The sequence below is a fragment of the Eulemur rufifrons genome, chromosome 28 (assembly GCF_041146395.1).
Source record: "Eulemur rufifrons isolate Redbay chromosome 28, OSU_ERuf_1, whole genome shotgun sequence".
NCBI lineage: Eukaryota > Metazoa > Chordata > Mammalia > Primates > Lemuridae > Eulemur > Eulemur rufifrons.
Genome location: NC_091010.1, coordinates 35,789,397 through 35,806,502, shown reverse-complemented (window position 1 = coordinate 35,806,502; position 17,106 = coordinate 35,789,397). Strand labels below are relative to the sequence as shown.

The 17,106-nt window shown below is 35.7% G+C and overlaps 1 protein-coding gene across 2 annotated transcripts in view; it reads left to right on the top strand.

Annotated features, from left to right (window-relative positions):
• PRKG1 (protein kinase cGMP-dependent 1) overlaps positions 1 to 17,106 on the top strand; it is a 1,171,371-nt gene that overhangs the window by 965,896 nt on the left and 188,369 nt on the right. For both annotated transcript variants that reach the window (XM_069461138.1, XM_069461137.1), the window contains exon 7: positions 3,422 to 3,516. In XM_069461138.1, coding sequence (XP_069317239.1) covers positions 3,422 to 3,516 — 95 coding nt within the window. The remainder of the gene's footprint in view (positions 1 to 3,421; positions 3,517 to 17,106) is intronic.

Sequence of the window (17,106 nt, the reverse complement as noted above, 5' to 3'; positions counted from 1 at the left end):
TCAAACTCATTAGACATTAGAAAATTATAAATTAAAGCCCTGAGATACTACTGCATGTTTAATAGAATGGTTAAAATTAAAAGCATATTGACAATACCAAGTGCTGGCAAAGATGTTGAGCAATAAGAACTCTCCTACATTGCTGGTGGAGAATGCAAAATGGTAAAGCCATTCTGAAAAACAATTTGGCAGCTTTCTATAAAGTTAAATAATGTTACAATATGACTAAGCAATCATACTGTGTGGTATTTATCCTAGAGAAATGAAAATATAGTTCACACAAAAAACTCTGCATCAATGTTTATAATGTCTCTATTCATAATGTACAAAGACTGGAAATAAACAATCTGTAGTGTATTCATTCAATGAAATATTACTCAGCCCTGAAAAGCATAAACTATAGAAACTTGCAACAACTTGGATGAATCTCAAAGGCCTTATGCTGAATAATAAAAACAGGTCTCAAAAGGTTAAATACTATAATATTCCATTTACATGATATTCTCAGAAGGGTGAATTAGTATGATGCAGAATAGACCATTGGTTGCCAGGGTAAGGTTTGAGGAAGATGTGATTATAAACACATAGCACAAGGGAGTCTCTTGAGGTAACGAAATTGTTCTGTATCTGATTGTGATGGGAGTTAGACAAATCTGTATTCAAATTCATAGAACTTTAGATCAAAAGAAGAAAATAGTAAATTTTAATATATTATAATTTAAAAATCCATATACATTTTTAAATACTGGTAACACCCAGTTAAAAATATGGTTTAAAAGATCATTTCAAAATCAAGTATCTGGGAATATAACTAACAGAAAATGTTCAAGTCCTTTAAGAGGAAAATTTTATTTAAAATATTATAAGAAGAGCAAAAGACCAACATGGTAAAACATCTGAAAGGAAGAGAAACATATTGGGGGCTACTATAATAGACATCAAGACTTATTATAAGGTGAAGATAATGGAAGTAGTATGGTCTTAATTTGACTCAACCACACAAACTTATCAGAATAAGAGAATAATGAGCCCAGATCAAGATCTATGACTATATGGAAACTTGACATGGGCAATACAGATATCAAAACAATTGGTTATGCATAGGGACATAGATAAAATTGGATCCCTACCTCACAACATGCACAAGGTCAATTTCAGATTTAAATGTAAGAGGAAAAATTAGCAAAAAATAGAAAGACAATTAGAAGAATGCTTGGGATAGCAAAAGATTTCTTGGATATTTTTTTAAGTACAAACAATAAAAGATAACATGATTAAATATGATTACATTAAAATTAATAAATTTGCTCAGCAAGACACCATAAAGATATTTTAGACAAACCATAGGCTTGTGAATCACCAAAAAATAATCAATCCAATAGAAAAGTAGGCAAAAAGCATGATCATATACATCACCAAAAAGAAACACAAGTGGCTCAAAAAGGAGATGAAAAATTCTCTACCTCTATTAATAATCAGGGAAATGCCATCTAATACCTACCTTCAGGAAAAAAATCAAAGTCTGACAATATTTACTTTTACAACAATATAGTACAATATGAAATTTCATCCTCTCATGCTAGGAATGTAAGTTTGTACCAAAAGTGAGTCATTATCTAGTAAAATTGAAGATGCATATACTTAATAACATTGTTCTTCATTCATAAGTGTTGTCCCTAGTGAACTCTTACCTGTGGACATCAGAACACATGTATAAGAACGTTCATAATAATATTGTTAATATGACAACAAAAACAAAATATAGCCAGAATAAAACTGGAAGCAACCCACATTTACATCTATAGAAGAATTAATAAATTGCATAATGTGCATATAATGGACTACTATGCAAACAGAGAAAATGATTTTGAGCTCTTTATATATTAATAGCTGAATGAATCAGAACCTCAAGAATAAGGGCCCAGTAACTTTTATTTTAAATAAGACTCATTCCTAAAGATTCCACATGTATAAAAGTCTCATCAGCATGCAAATTAGTGTCTCTATGATATAGCTTAGCAGTAAGTAAGAGTGTTAAAAACTGAATTTCCATGGTTTTGAAACACTGTGTAGAGGAGTAATCAAATGGATCAGTGGAGAATAATAATTGAATTTCCTCCACCTTGCACAGACCTTCTTTATACTTATAAAAATTCTGGTCTGTGACATCCAATATCTAGATTAGAAACCTGAAGCATAGTATTTTTAAATGTGTTTAAGTGTCTGGCATTGTTTCAAGAAATTAGTTTTTCTACTTCATTACATTTTCCAAGTAGGTGAATTTCAACTATTTAACCTTTCTGGATGACACACAGAAAGTATTATGAATATTAGTAGAGCTTGAGGGGGAAGTGAATTAACACAAAAGTACAACTTACTCCATTTATGTTTTCATTCATGCAACAACAACAAAAAACATTATCACTTACCTTCTGCGGACTATCCCCTAAGTCACAAGTCCTGTGTATGCTGGAGTATTTTGTAAGTAATGAAGCATCCGTTAAACAATTTACAGCAATATATTGAATGCTTATTATAAATTGTAGAGAATGCCAAAGAAATACCCCTTTCTTTGAAGAGCATAGTATTTGTTATGGTGAAAACAAAAAAGACATGTAAGTAATTTATATAGCTTTTAAAAAAGAAACCTACTGAATAAAGCATGTATATGAGGATTGTTGTTAGTTAGAACCCTGCAGGGAGTCTTCATGTAAACGTGATGTGCCTTTGAATGAAAGCTAGATCCTTCTTAGGGAAATTGACAGGCATATCCTAGAGAAACTAGGATGTGCATGTGGAGGTGTGTAAAAGGATGTTTATTACAGCCAAAAAAAAAAAAAAGAAAAAAGAAAAAAATTAGAACAATGTAAATGCCAGTTTACAAGGATATGGATAAGTCAATATATTTATATAATGGAATAAGACTCTAATACATTAAAATAAATGAATTAGATTTATATTTGTATCATGGAATAAGTAATTAAAACAATGTTAAGAAAAAAGTAAGTTGCAGGATAATACATACGATTTATGTTGCTTATTTTAAAAACACACGTATATAAACACATAAAATAGATTGAGAGAATGCTGACTAAATTCATTATAGTGGTTGCCTCACAGAAGGTAGGAAAATGGAAATGAAGATAAGAATTAAGGGAAATCAAATTTCCTGATATTTATTATTTCTTGAAAACAACTTGAAAGCATAACAAAATATTTGGAGGTAAGTTTTTGTGGTTTGCATGAAAAGTTGTGATACTATTTTTTTAGTCCCTTTAGTGGTAATTTAAACTCCTTTCCTTCATAAAAATAAGTTAAAAAAAATAAGAAATGGAATTAACCTTATCAAATGGACCTAGTGTTCATTTGATCATTACAGGTATGCGGAATGGATTTAAACTTTCATTGTTTCTCTTTCTAGGTAAATGTCACTCGTGAAGACTCACCAAGTGAAGACCCGGTCTTTCTTAGAACTTTAGGAAAAGGAGACTGGTTTGGAGAGAAAGCCTTGCAGGGGTAAGTAGACCACATGTTTACACAGTTTTTGTTTGAGTATTACATAAGTTCCTGTCTTAAATTTTGAGCTCCTAGCAAAATAGGCTTTTTATTTAGTGCTTATCCTAATATCAGCTACAGACCCGTGATGATCATGTTTATTTATTTTGCGCTGGACTTGTAATCCATTTACATAGGCTGTGGGACTAATTAGCTAATTTCTAATAAATCATGGTTTTATTAATTGGAAAAATTTTCAGCTCTGTTTTCCTTAACTGCAATCTCTATAACGGCTTCAAATGAGAGGGAGAAGTCTCTGCTAAACTACTTTATACAACAATTTTCCTCCAAATTGTAGGAAGATGGTTGTTTGAAAATTTTGAAATCTCTAAACCTGACTGTACAAACAATGGATCAGAAGACAGTGAAACCTTTCCAGGGTTCATCTCTGGGTGGTTGTGGTCATTGCTGTTATGGTGGTGGAGACGAAACAGGAAGGGGAAATGGAAGTAGTGCCTTTTGGATTCTCTGTGGCTGGGCTCTGAAGGATGGACTAGTTGACGTGTACTTCAACACTGTTTATACTCTACTTGTAAACTAAGACTTTTGGAAGCAACCACTTCGGATTTCTTCCCATATAATTATGGAAGAAAAACTGAGTTGACCTTGTATCATTCATTTTACAGAATATATAACAAATGTATTTGGATACTCTACTCTTGTTTTCCAATAAGCAACATGTCTCAATTATCAGTAAATACAGATCAGGCTTTTCAAAGTTCAGTGCTATATGTATACATGCTACTTGAATAAGAAATAACCAATAAATACTAACTTTTGTACCAAATTCCAGGTGCAGAAGTGCCTGCTAGGGAGGAACAGCAGTAGGACGTAATTTACTCCAAAAATATGGGAACAATCAGTTTTGCTTCCATTTCAAGTTGTACCTTCATTTTTAAAAATTACGTTATAAGCATTTTGCTTAAAAGTGATTTGAAGAAATAATGTAGGAACTTTTTATTTTCAAAGTCACAATCAGGTGGCAGGTCTTATTTTCCTTCTTATTTCACAGCTACAGAAATGAAACAAAGATATCCTGATAACTCACATTACTCAGGCCATATTACCTTATGAAAATTCAGAACTACATGCACTCAATTTTCCTTTTTTCTTTTACTGAGTTCATTTTATCCTTATCTGATGAACATGTACTTGCCATTAGATTTTTTCAATGTCAAAGTTGGGAGAAATAGTATGTTTGGTGTAGGTCCGCAAAAGTATGTAATAAGCATTATCATCCTAGCATAAACAGTACAAATCTATCATTGGTACCTTAATCTTTCTTTCCTTTGATTATTGAATGTGTAGAGGATTCTATAGAATGATGCCACCTGATTTCATTGGTGCAAGATTAAACGCCTCTGTGGAAAACACTGTCATTTCCAACAGAGCCATAGAACCAGAAACATTGACAATCATTTTGAATTAAGGTCACAAGTGGAATGCCAGAAAATAAGACATAATTTAGAATCAACAGATTTTCTTTTGTTGTTTATTGTCACTGAATTGGATGGATGCCAATTAAAGAAGACTTTCCTGGTGAAAATACCTACTTAGAATGTTTCCCAAGAAGTGACCTTGAGGATGTAGTTTATGGAAAAGTTGCCAAATTCGGCTCTTATATAAAAATTTAAGATAACGGCCCTTCAGCTAGATTGAATCCTTTCTAGAACATGATTATTCTTGTGAACTTTCTGGTGCCAAGACTTTCTATTTGGTCCTCTTCACTGGCCCTCTACTGTAGCCTACAAAATAATCAGCCCACCTCCCTCTCTTCATCCAGCCCCCACCATTTCCATTCACCCCCACTCCCATCTCTTTCTTATGCCCTTCACTCTCATTCTTCTAGCTACTATACCTGGTTTTATTAGTCCACTATATGTGTTCTCTTAAATGTCAGCAGAGATTTGCTACTTACCTCATAGAATGGTCTTTCTTTTTTGTCTTCATTTGACTTCACTTCTCAGCCACAATTTTTTTTTATTTTATTTGTATATATTCATGCAGAACACATGCAGTTTTGCTACATTAAAATATTGCATTGTTTGCCACAATTTTACATTGTTGAACACTCCTTTCTTCTTGACATTCCTCATACTTTAAGACCCTTTACATTATTTGCCCTCTTTAGAATTTTTTATTGCGTCTCCTAAAATTTGCCAATATTTTTCCCTCAATTCTCTCTATTACGTACATTTTGGTAAGCTCCTACAGAACTATGGCTCCATATAACCTTAACGAAAAGAAGTCCCAAATATTTATATTCTGATTTGAGCCCAGCATCAGGTACTTATCAGATGTTCCACATATGCGTTTAATGAATGAATGAATGAGTGAATAAATGAATGAGCAAATGAACCTCTCTAAGGATGCTGAATCTTTCAATGTCTTCTGTCATTGAACAGCTTCATTTCTTGAATTTTCTTCATGGTTCACAAGGGGTTATGAGCTCACTTGACCAGAGGGGGCCGACTAGAAAAGTAAATGAGTAAAATAAGGTACATAAAGGAGGTGGCAAACTGGAGAGCCGTATGTAATGAGGACAGCAATTACTGCACTCTAGTAAGGAGTTACTGAACTTCTTACTCTGCAAGAGTGTGACTTCAGATTTTTAAGAAAAGCAGGAAACTAGATTTAAAAAACAAAATTAGACTTGAAGATGGCTGACTAGAGACACCAGCTGCCAGATCGTCTCAGAAAGAAGGAAAAGTTTTAGATGAAAAAGAAACAAATGGACAAACAAACATAGATCAGGTGTAATTCTGAAGGGAAAATGCCAGAACATACCAGAGATTCCACTGGAAGAAGTTGCAGACCAGAACAAGAAGGAGCAAGATATTGGCAGAGATCAACCCCTGAGAGGCTTGGAGTCCAGTGAAGAGGGAAGATGGAGTGGTTTGTTTCTCCCTCCCTAATATCCTGCAGTCAGCAGGCTTCTGAGCTGTCAGAGAGACTTTCTACCCTCATGAGCCCAAAAGCTGTTGCCACCAGTGAGCTGGGAGCTTCTTCTTTTTTCCTTCTTTTTCAGTGACCCTTTCTATGGCAACTGGGTGCTTCTTGAAGACAAAGCATCAGCCTACCAGCTCCCTTGGGATCACTTCCCATCACCACAGACCCAAGCCAAGACACCAGTTACCATATTGCTTCTCCACCCACTATACACCTTTGTCCTCCTCAGCGGACTTTAGCCCCTTAAGTGTTTGTTGTGCTTGATCCCACACAAACATTTCCCAACTCCCACCCAGACTACAGGAGCCATAGGGGGCTAGTGGGTCCTGAGAGGTCTATGTGACACCAGAGCCTGGACATTCCGAGTGGGCTGCCTTCCAGACAGAAGGACAGAGGTGACCAGAGTGTTAGCTTTCCTCCATTCAGATTCTTTTTCTCCCCTTCCCCTCTCCTGCTCATGGCTGCGAAGAGAGGCCATGGAGCCAGGGCTCTCAGGAGCGGCTGCTTCCCTTCTGTTGGTGCACACCACACTGAGGTTTCTACAGAGAGTGGGGCTTAAACCTTTCCTCTTAAAGACCTGCAGTGGACTAAGGGGTGATTGGACTGTGATCTCCCTACTCACCAGCCCTCTTTAGTGCTGCTTGCCTGGCTGCTCCATCAGAGCAGGACACACCCCAAAGCAGAGGGACATCAAACCTCTTTAAGCACCCCATAGACAACTTGGAACCAGCATGCTTCTCTCTGGCATGGTCAGGGATTGATCTTCAGGGACCTGGGGACAGATCCCATACCCCTAGGACTCATGCTGCTTAGGGGCATGGAAGGAAGATTTGTGAACTTATTTCAGGAGGCGAGGGAGCCCACGTAGACAGAACTCAAAAGAGAGCACAGTGTAGGCCCAGCCATAGCACACTCATGGAGCACCCCTCCCCCAACAAGAAAGCCATGCTGTCAGTACACAGTGGGATCCTGGGCAGGGAAGCTCCTAGCCTGCAGTGTCATTGCTGGGGAGCTCAACTAGTTTGAGTTCCTCCCTGCTGGCAGATGTTGGAGGGAGACCATGGAGCAGTGGAGCAGGGAGAAGAGCAAAACCTGCTCCCGACAGCCAGATTGTGAATCTCAGATGGCTTCTCCCCAACAAGCAGGCTTTTTGGCTGGGTGGGGCCACTTCAGCCTCTCCCTGGTGGCTTTCCCCGGAAGACTAGGATTGGACTTTTGACCCCTGCTGAAACAACTACCTTACCAACTTTTGTGGAGCCCAAGAGCAGGCTCAGCCACCCCAGCCCTGCTCAGCCTCACTCCCTCACCTGGAAAACCAACTCAAAGAAACCAGAAAAACAATTATGGAAATGAATGAAAAATTCACTAAAAAGATTGACATATTAAAAAAAAAAATAGAAGTTCTGCAAATGAAAATTTCAAATGAGGAATTATAAAATACAGTGGAAAGTTTTAAGAATAGGCTAGACCAGGCAGGAAAAAGAATCTCAGAGCTTGAAGAAAACTCTTTGGAATTAACTCAGTCAGTCAAAAATAAAGAACAAAGAATTAAGAGGAATGAACAAAGTCTACAAAAATATGGAACTATGTAAAATGGTCAAATATAAGAATGATAGGCATCAATGAGAGTGAAGAAGAAAACGAACAAGGGTTAGAAAACCTATTGGAGGAAATAATTGAGGAAAACTTCCCTGGTCTTGCTAGAGATTTAGACATCCAGGTACAAGAAGCTCAATGAACACCTGGGAGATTCATTGCACAGAGGCAATCACCAAGACACATAGTCATCAAGCTGGCCAAAGTCAACATGAAGGAGGAACTCCTGTGAGCCATGAGGTGAAAATATCAAGTAACTTATTTCTCAATGGATACCTTATAAGCAAGAAGGGATGGGGCCCCATCTTCAGTCTTCTTAAACAAAACAATTCCCAGCCTAGAATTTTGTATCCTGCAAAACTAAGTATTTGAAGGAGAAAGAAAGAAAGAATTTTCCAGATAAGCAAACACTGAAGGAATTTGTTAAGATTAGATCTTCCCTGTAGGAAATATTCAGAACTGCATTATACATGAATAAGCACAATAGACACCAATCAGTGTGAAACCAGCCAAAAGCTAAAGTTCAGAGCTCATATGAAACAATAGGACAAGAGGTAAAATAAAGCAATAAGGTACTACCCAACAGGATGAACAGAACTGCAACCCACATATCAATTCTATCAATCAAGGTGAATGGTCTGAATGCCCACTCAAGAGACAGGCTGCCTGAGTGGATGAAAAAATACAACCCAATTATATACTGTCTCCCGGAAACACAACTAACCCACAAGGACTCATACAAACTCTAGGTGAAGGGATGGAGGAAAATGTTCCATGCAAATGGAAACTGAAAGAAAGCAAGTGCAGCCATTCTCATGTCAGATAAAACTGACTTTAAATCAATATAGTAAAGAAAGACAAAGTTGATAATTATATAATGGTAAAGGGAGCAATTCAACAAGAGGATATAACAATCCAAAATATTTATGTACCTATTTTGCTTTATGAATCAGGAGCACCCAGATTCATAAAGCAAATTTTACTATATCTAAGCAAAGAGATAAACAGCAGTATCATAATTGCCATGGACTTCAGCAGCCAACTGACAGACCTGGACAGATCATCCAAGCAGACAATAAATAAAGAAACACTGCACTTAAATGGGACTCTAGAACAAATGGGCTTAAAGTTAACTGACACTTACAGAACATTTTACCTCAAAACTACTGAATGTACATTCTTCTCATCAGCACATGGAGCGTTCTCCAAGACTGATCATATCTTAGGCCACAAAACATGTCTCAAAAAATTCAGAAAAATAGAAATCATACCATTTATTTTCTCAGACCACAATGGAACAAAACTAGAAATCAACTCCAAGAGAAACACTCAATTCTACACAAAGTCATGGAAATTAAACAACTTGCTGCTGAATGATTATTGGGTCTATAATGAAATTAAGATGGAAATCAAAAGATTCCTGGAACTGAATGATAAAAGGAACACAAGCTATCAAAATCTATGGGATTTAGCAAAAGTAGTCCTAAGGGGAAAATTCATAGTCTTAAATGCCTACATTAAGGAGACAGAAAGATCGCAAATTAACAATCTAATGACACATCTGAAGGAACTATAAAAGAAATAGCAGACCAAACACAAAGACAGCATAAGAAAAGAAATAACTAAGGTCAGAGCAGAACTAAAGGAAATGGAAAACAAAACAAAAAATAAATAAATAAAAATATATGAAAGGTGATTTTTGTAACTTGATTTAAAAAAAAAACCTCTCTGAGTCAACAAACCATTTTTATAAACTGTTTGACCTATGGGCTGCCATTTTGCGATTTCTATCAATCAGATATTCTTTTTTTAAAATCTCTGTACCTAGCTTCAAATGAAGGAAGCCTGTTAAGTTAACCCATCTTGGTCATTTTCTTTTTTTGATTTTTAGACATTTTAACATTTTGATGTCTTATGTCTGTAACTTGTTTTTCACTTTGTGTATCTATGTACTTTTTTGATCTTTTTTTTGAATTTCAATGTTTCACAGAAGAAATCCCAAGTTTTCACAAATCAAATTCATTTGTTTCACTTGTTTCTTTCCAAATAACTCAGAAATTGATATAACTTCAGTATATAAAATCTTCTGGGCAACTTGTATATATCCTTTGGGTAATAGCTATGCTTGTCTTCAAACTATATGATTTTTTTATACTTGGAATAAAAATTTTATATTGAGCTTTCTCTATGTGTACAAAACACTGCATTTTAGATTGTAGTTTTCTCACAAATAAAATTTTTATGTACTGGTACTTTTCGTTTTATTCTCCTAAGGTTGTTCAGCAGATCATTAAAATATTGATAAATTGCTGATTGATGAAATGAACACATCCTTGACCATTCTTTTTAAATTTGAGAGTGCCTAAATCCTAGTACTGATTAATCATACAGTAGAAAATTGAATGACATTGTGGAAATGCGAACTCAATACTCTGACCCCAAAACCCAGCCTCCTAACCACTGAACAGTTCTGTCTCTGGAAGTAACAAGCATTATTTTCTTGTTGGCTGGAGGCAGTAGAGTCACAAATCTAGTCATCTTACAATCTATATTATTAACACCTATTAACCGATAGCATCACATTATAAAAAATTAGAGTCACTTATTTTTTCACTTTGGTTGGTTGGCATAAAACAAATTATGCAGTATTTCTTGGTTCAAGCATCTATTTTTGTCGTTATAATAATGGTTTGTTTATAACAGAGAAAAGGCAAAATGTTTTACTTTTTAGAGAAGTACTCCCTATATACATGAAAAGTAAAGTTGTGTTTAAGAGAAATTACTTCAGATTTAGTCCAATAACTCATAAGTCAATCCATTTACATGTTTACTTACCATTGCTTCAAGATCCCTACTTGACTTGAAACCCTCTAGAGGACATGTAAGCATCAAACAATGGCACATTATAAGCCAAATGTCCACTTTGCACATTCAGTAATGGCAAATATTTAAGACCAAGTTGAACCCAAGAGAGATGGGCTTGAGCTCCCACTCACCACCATCCCCCTTTATAAGATGTGGGATCTTGTTTTTCTGCACCTCTCTGCTTCAGCTTCATGGTTTGTAAAAGGGGAATAACAGTAATTGCCACAAAGGGCTGAAGTGCATAGTAGGCCAAACAATGTATATAGTGTGTACATATATACAGGATGATGTCTCCCAAATACTGTGTTCAATAAATAGTAGCAGTTATCATTGTTATTATTTTATCATTATTTTCAAATATCTTCTATATTATTTCTTTTATCATCTTTCTTTGCTTTATCTCTTTATTATTTTAAAATGTCAGATTCTTAGAAACTTTCTATTACTTTCACATTTGAGTTGCATGTTCTTTCATTTGTCACTTTTGCTGACTCTCCTTCCTTATTGTGTGGTTCTTTATAGCTGCTGTGTGGTTTTTGTGTGTGTGTGTGTGTGTGATTGTTGGTTTTTTTGTGTTTTCATCTTTGTTTTCAGTTTTACCACATACTGATTTTCAGTGGAGGTAGTAGATAGAGGGCTTCTTCCCCTGTGCCCAAGTTATTGGAGTGTCTCTATATGCCAATTTCATATATTTCATATTTGCCTCAGCAAGGATGAGCTTTAGCTTAATGGCCCTGTACCTTGAAAATAAAATAGAAAGAATTCAGATCGCCCAGTTGCAATGCTTGGGTTTCTGTTTCTCTCAGAGAAAGCCTTTTTGACACTTACTTGGGCCAACAGAGAGTTATTTCTACTGCTAGTGCCCTGTGTATAGAAATGCTGCAGGACTCCGGCCTCATGAAGGGCTCAGTCCCAGTCACCCTCTCCCCAGGGCCATCCCCAGACGCCCTCACTTGGCGCTCGTGACCCTCCTGTCCAGCTCCAGCTTATGTCTCTAACTTTAAGACCCTTCTCTATTTCCAGCTTCTGAAGCTTTTAGGGATTTTTGTTTTGGTTTGATTTTTTTTTTCTTTTTGGTTTTAGTGAGGATTATAATTAATATGGCTTTTAGTGATGATTATTCTTGTAAGGCTTATAGTGGATAATCTATGTAAAATGTAACACAGTGTCTGGTGGGAATTTTTATTTCTGTTGTCCTGGATTTATGGCTAAAGGCCAAAGCCAGAAAGCTGCTAATAGTCAGGGCTAGCTTCTTTTTGCAGAACTGATTAGAAAGAGCCAGAATTGCTTTATTAGTATCATAGGAGATGGGAGACTAGGGGTTAGCCTATTGAGAAGAGCAGTGTTCATCAAAAGAAGCTCTACTCTCATTTCTCTGGCCTGAGCTTACTCTCCTGTTCAGGATTTACAGGCAGACAGAAGATTATAATAACGAGTGTGCTCAGTGATATAATAGGAGAAACACAGAGTGCCACAGTAACGTTACCGTATTTATATCTTCATCCTGGAACAGATATCCAGACCCAGTTTCCTATGGGGCATGTCCACTTAGATATCACTCTGGTATCTCACATGGCAGTTGGACAAAACTAAACTCATTTTTTCTGTACCCCCAACCAAATCTGTTTCATCTGGAATATAAAGTTAGTTGCACAAAACAATTTTTCTTGTTGTTTGAATATACTTAATAATCTTGCTTATATTTTGGTGCACACTGTAGACTCAGGTATACTAGTTTTTGATTTAGCTCATTATAATAGGCACCAATTATCAGTAACCCAAAATACTTCAGTGTTAAGTAAGTGAGGAAATTGGTGGTTTAGAAAAATTCTGTTAAATGTAAGGAGATTTATAAAAGAGGACTTCTCTTTAGAAGAAGGCTATGGACCTGCTAACATGAAGGATTGATTATATAAAAGGATGAGATTTTCATAGAAAGTTGGGGAAACATCAGAATGTCTTCATAGTTTTCCATAAAATGGTTTATTTATCTCTGCTGCCTTAAATATAAGGTCATTTTCAATGGTGGAAATTGAGCTACTTATGAAAACAATTCAGTCTCTCATTGTTATTCTTCAATATGTCATTCAGTAAAATAATTCCCTTCAGGTGCCCTAAGATAAGAAAAAATAATGTAAATTTGAAAATCTTTTCAAAAACAGATAAAAAATGTTTCATTTGAAGCTAATTTTCTTGTTAATGAACTCAGCTAGTGTTTTGTGTCTCTCTTATTCTTATTCCTTTCAAGTCTAAATGATTGCTTCTTAATTTTTCCTTTATACACTTGTTAATAAATTATGACTTGTTATAAATCATTCTTTGGACAGGCAACAGAGATTTTAATTGGGCAGATTCACTGTCATTGTACTAATCACTTCTGATGCCTGTAGGAAATGTTTTAAGGCCCTCTGAATTCTTGCCAAAATAATCTTTGAGTGTAATATTATTTGTGTATTCTGATTAAGACTGTGTCCACATGAAATGCTCATTTCCAGCTGTATTTGGTCTTGCATAGTTTTCATTCCTTGTTCATAAAATGAAATGCAAGTGGGAGGTATTTCAGAAAAATATGCTGTGTGATGATTGTCTTACTGTGTATTCCAGGCATTTATAAAAGTATTAATACAAGATTTTTTAAGGACACATCAGTAGCATTTAAAGTGCTTTAAGCCTACCAACTTTTCCAGGGCCATTTTGAAAAATGTCAATAAATAACCATATAAGTATCCATGATTTAAGTAACAAAAATTAGAAGCTGAAATTTAAAAAATGACATTTACATAGCATCAAAACTAGGAAGTAGTTAGAGATAAATTTGACAAAAGATGTTTAAGACTTGTACACTAAAAACTACAAAAAAATTCTGAGAGAAAATTAGAGATATTGTGTTCATGCACCAAAAGACTCAGTATTATTTTCCCAGATGGATCTATACATTCAGAACAATCCAATCAAAACTCCAGCAAGCTTTTTTTTTTTTTTTAAATTGACAAGCTAATTTTAAAATTCATATGGAAATGTAAAGAACCTAGAATACCCAAAACAATTTAGGAAACAAGAACAAAATTGGAAGACTAACCCTACCTGACTTCAAGATTTATTTTAAAGCTGCGGTAACCAAAGCAGTGTAGTATTGACGTCAAGATAGACAGATAGATTGATGGAACAGAATACAGATCCCAGAAATTGACCACACATATATTTCTGTTTTAGTCAGCTTTGCCAAAGAACACAGGTGGCTTAACCAAAAGAAATGTATTTTCTCATAGTTCTGCAAGCTGGAAGTCTGAGATCAAGATGCCAACATGGTCAGGTTCTGTTGAATACCCTCTTCTTGGCTTTCAGACATCCTTCTTTCTTTGTGCTCGTGTGGCCCTTCCTCACTGTTTGTATGTGGAGAGAGAAATACTAAAAGCTCTCTGGTATCTCTACTAATTCCATCCTGAGGTCCCCACTCTGTGACCTCTTCTAAACCTAAGTATCTTCCGAAGACCCTGTGTCCAAATAGTATATCACCACATTGGGGGTTAGAGCTTCAACATATGAATTTAAGAGGGCATAATTCATTCCATAGTATTCACCAAGTGATTTTCAACAAAAGTCCAAAGGCAATTCAGTTAAGAAGGTAAACGTTTTCTACAAATAATGTTGACACAATTGAATATCCATTGAGTAAAACAGAAAAATAAAGGAACTTGAATCTCTACCTTGCACTATATACAAAAATTAATTTAAAATGGATCATAGACCTATTAGTAAATGTGAAACCAAAAGTATACAATCTTTAGGAAAAAAATAACGGACAAATTTTGTAAACTTTGGTTAAGTAAATATTTTTATACCAAAACATGATCTATAAAAGAAAAAAAATATATAAATTAGATGTCATTAAAATTAAGAGTTTCTTTTCTTTGAAAGATACTATTAAAAGTATGTTATGCTGCTATTATCAGAGCTTCTTTTAACAACATTATAGTTCTGTAGCTTGTGTTACCCCAGTCACCAATACCAGAATGTGTTAGGGCTCATTCTGGTGAATGGAATTACATGACCACGAGTGCAGTAAACTCACTGACAGTAGTTCTCATCTTCTATAAAGTCATGGAGTTTTGAACAAGCCAAGTCATTGATAACTCAAAGCATGCGAGTCAGGATAGGCCAAAAGGGCCTTTCTTTGGGAGTCTGTGTCTGTACTTAGTGGTGCTCTCAGTATCAGTTGATGACAGTTTCCAGGTCTCCAGATGGCGGACTGGCTCTCTCCCTGTCTACTCCACAACATCTTTGCTGCAGGCCTGCTTCCCATATGGGGAAACATGTTGGTTCGAAAGGAACATTTTTCCACAAACATTCCATAAGAAGAATGCAGATTTTCTGCCACCCACATCCATATGCACTTATTTCCCTTAGAAATATGGGTTTGCTATCCTGGAGAAATAATTTTTTTTTCTTTAAGGATTTTAAATTGTATTATCAAGCAAAAATAGTCAAGAATTATAAAACATGTACCTAAAGTTAATTTTTAAGTTATAATTAAAAATAATCACAAATTATTTTTTGAACAGATGAGGGAGAGATAAAAGGCATGTTTCTAGACTTATCCCAGAAGAGTGAGGATTTGAGATCATGAAAAGTAGCAGGTTTTAGAAACATTCCTACAAAAAGGCCCTGATATGTTATATCCTTCTAACTTCCTAAATATGTACACTATTCCATGCATTACCATGAGCTAACCTGTGATGGCCATGTCACTATATGTACCTGACAAGTACTGATGATATTAAGCCAGCTCTCACACACCAGAGACTACTGTATACCACATTTATCTTTATTACTTTCCATTTTAACTGGTATTTTTACTCAAAAGAATGCTAGATAAATTATTCTGTCACTAGCAACAACAATTTCATTAATTTTCCATTTGCTAAAGCAGAGTGAGTCATTAAGAATTGGAATATAAATCTTACAATTTCTCCTTGTAGCAATGTCTAAATTGCCTGAAAAGCGCTGCTCAGCCAAATGATTTTATTTAAAGTAGCAAGACTCTGTGTTTATGAGAATAGGAAATAATTTTTACTTCATTGATGAGATAGCGTGTATTAGGTCATTAAATATGAAATGTCCAATTTTGAATCAAAAGTTTAGTTTATTACATCTCAAACAAGAAGCAGTACAATTAATCAAAGTGTGCACCTAAACTGTTTACACAGTTCTGTCATCTTAAGAGTAGCTTGTTTATGCCAGCAGGGAAGAAGCCTGGAGAGTGAGTGGCAAGGAAATTGCAAAAGGTGTTTTTCACAGCTTGTTGAGAATGGAATATTTTTCCATGCAAGAAGTGGTCCAACGCCTGGAAGAAGTGATAGTCAGTTGGTGCAAAGTCTGGTGAATACAGTGGATGACAGAGAGTTTCCAAATCCAGCTTCTGTAGTTTGAGCAGCATTGTCTGTGTGATATGTGGTTGAGTGTTGTCTTGCAAGAGGATTGGCCTGTCTCTGTTGACCAATTTCTTCTGCTTAATTGCAAGCATCCTCATCATTTCATCCAATGGGCTGCAGTAGATATCCGCTGTTCTGACTGACCAGGTTTCATGAAGCTGTAGTGGATAATATCAGTGCTGGACCACCAGATATCATTAGTTTTTTGATGAATATTCGGTCTTGGACTTTATTTTGGCACTTCATCTTTATCCAACCATTGTGCCAAATGCTTGCCATTGTCAAAAAGAATCCATTTTTCATCCCATGTAACAATATGGTATAGAAATGGTTTGCCTTTTTGTCGTGACAGCAAAGAAAGGCAATCTTCAAGACGATTTCTTTTCTGACTCTCATTTAATTCATGTGGAACCCATCTATCCAGCTTCTTTACCTTGCCAATTTGTTTCAAACAATCCAATATTGTTGGAATAGTAACGTCAAACCCTGCTGCTAATTCACATGTAGGTTGAGATAAATGCGTTTCCACTACGCCTTTCAGCCCATCATTATCCACCTTGGTCTCGTGTTGCCCACGTGGCAAAATCTCAAGTGCCTAAAGGATAATCTATAAAGGGATATGCGGGTTCCAGGTAAGGATACCCTCCTGACCCCAGAGACTCCTTTTCCTTAGGGAAGAGGCACAGTAGAAGAGGGCCACTAGTATCTA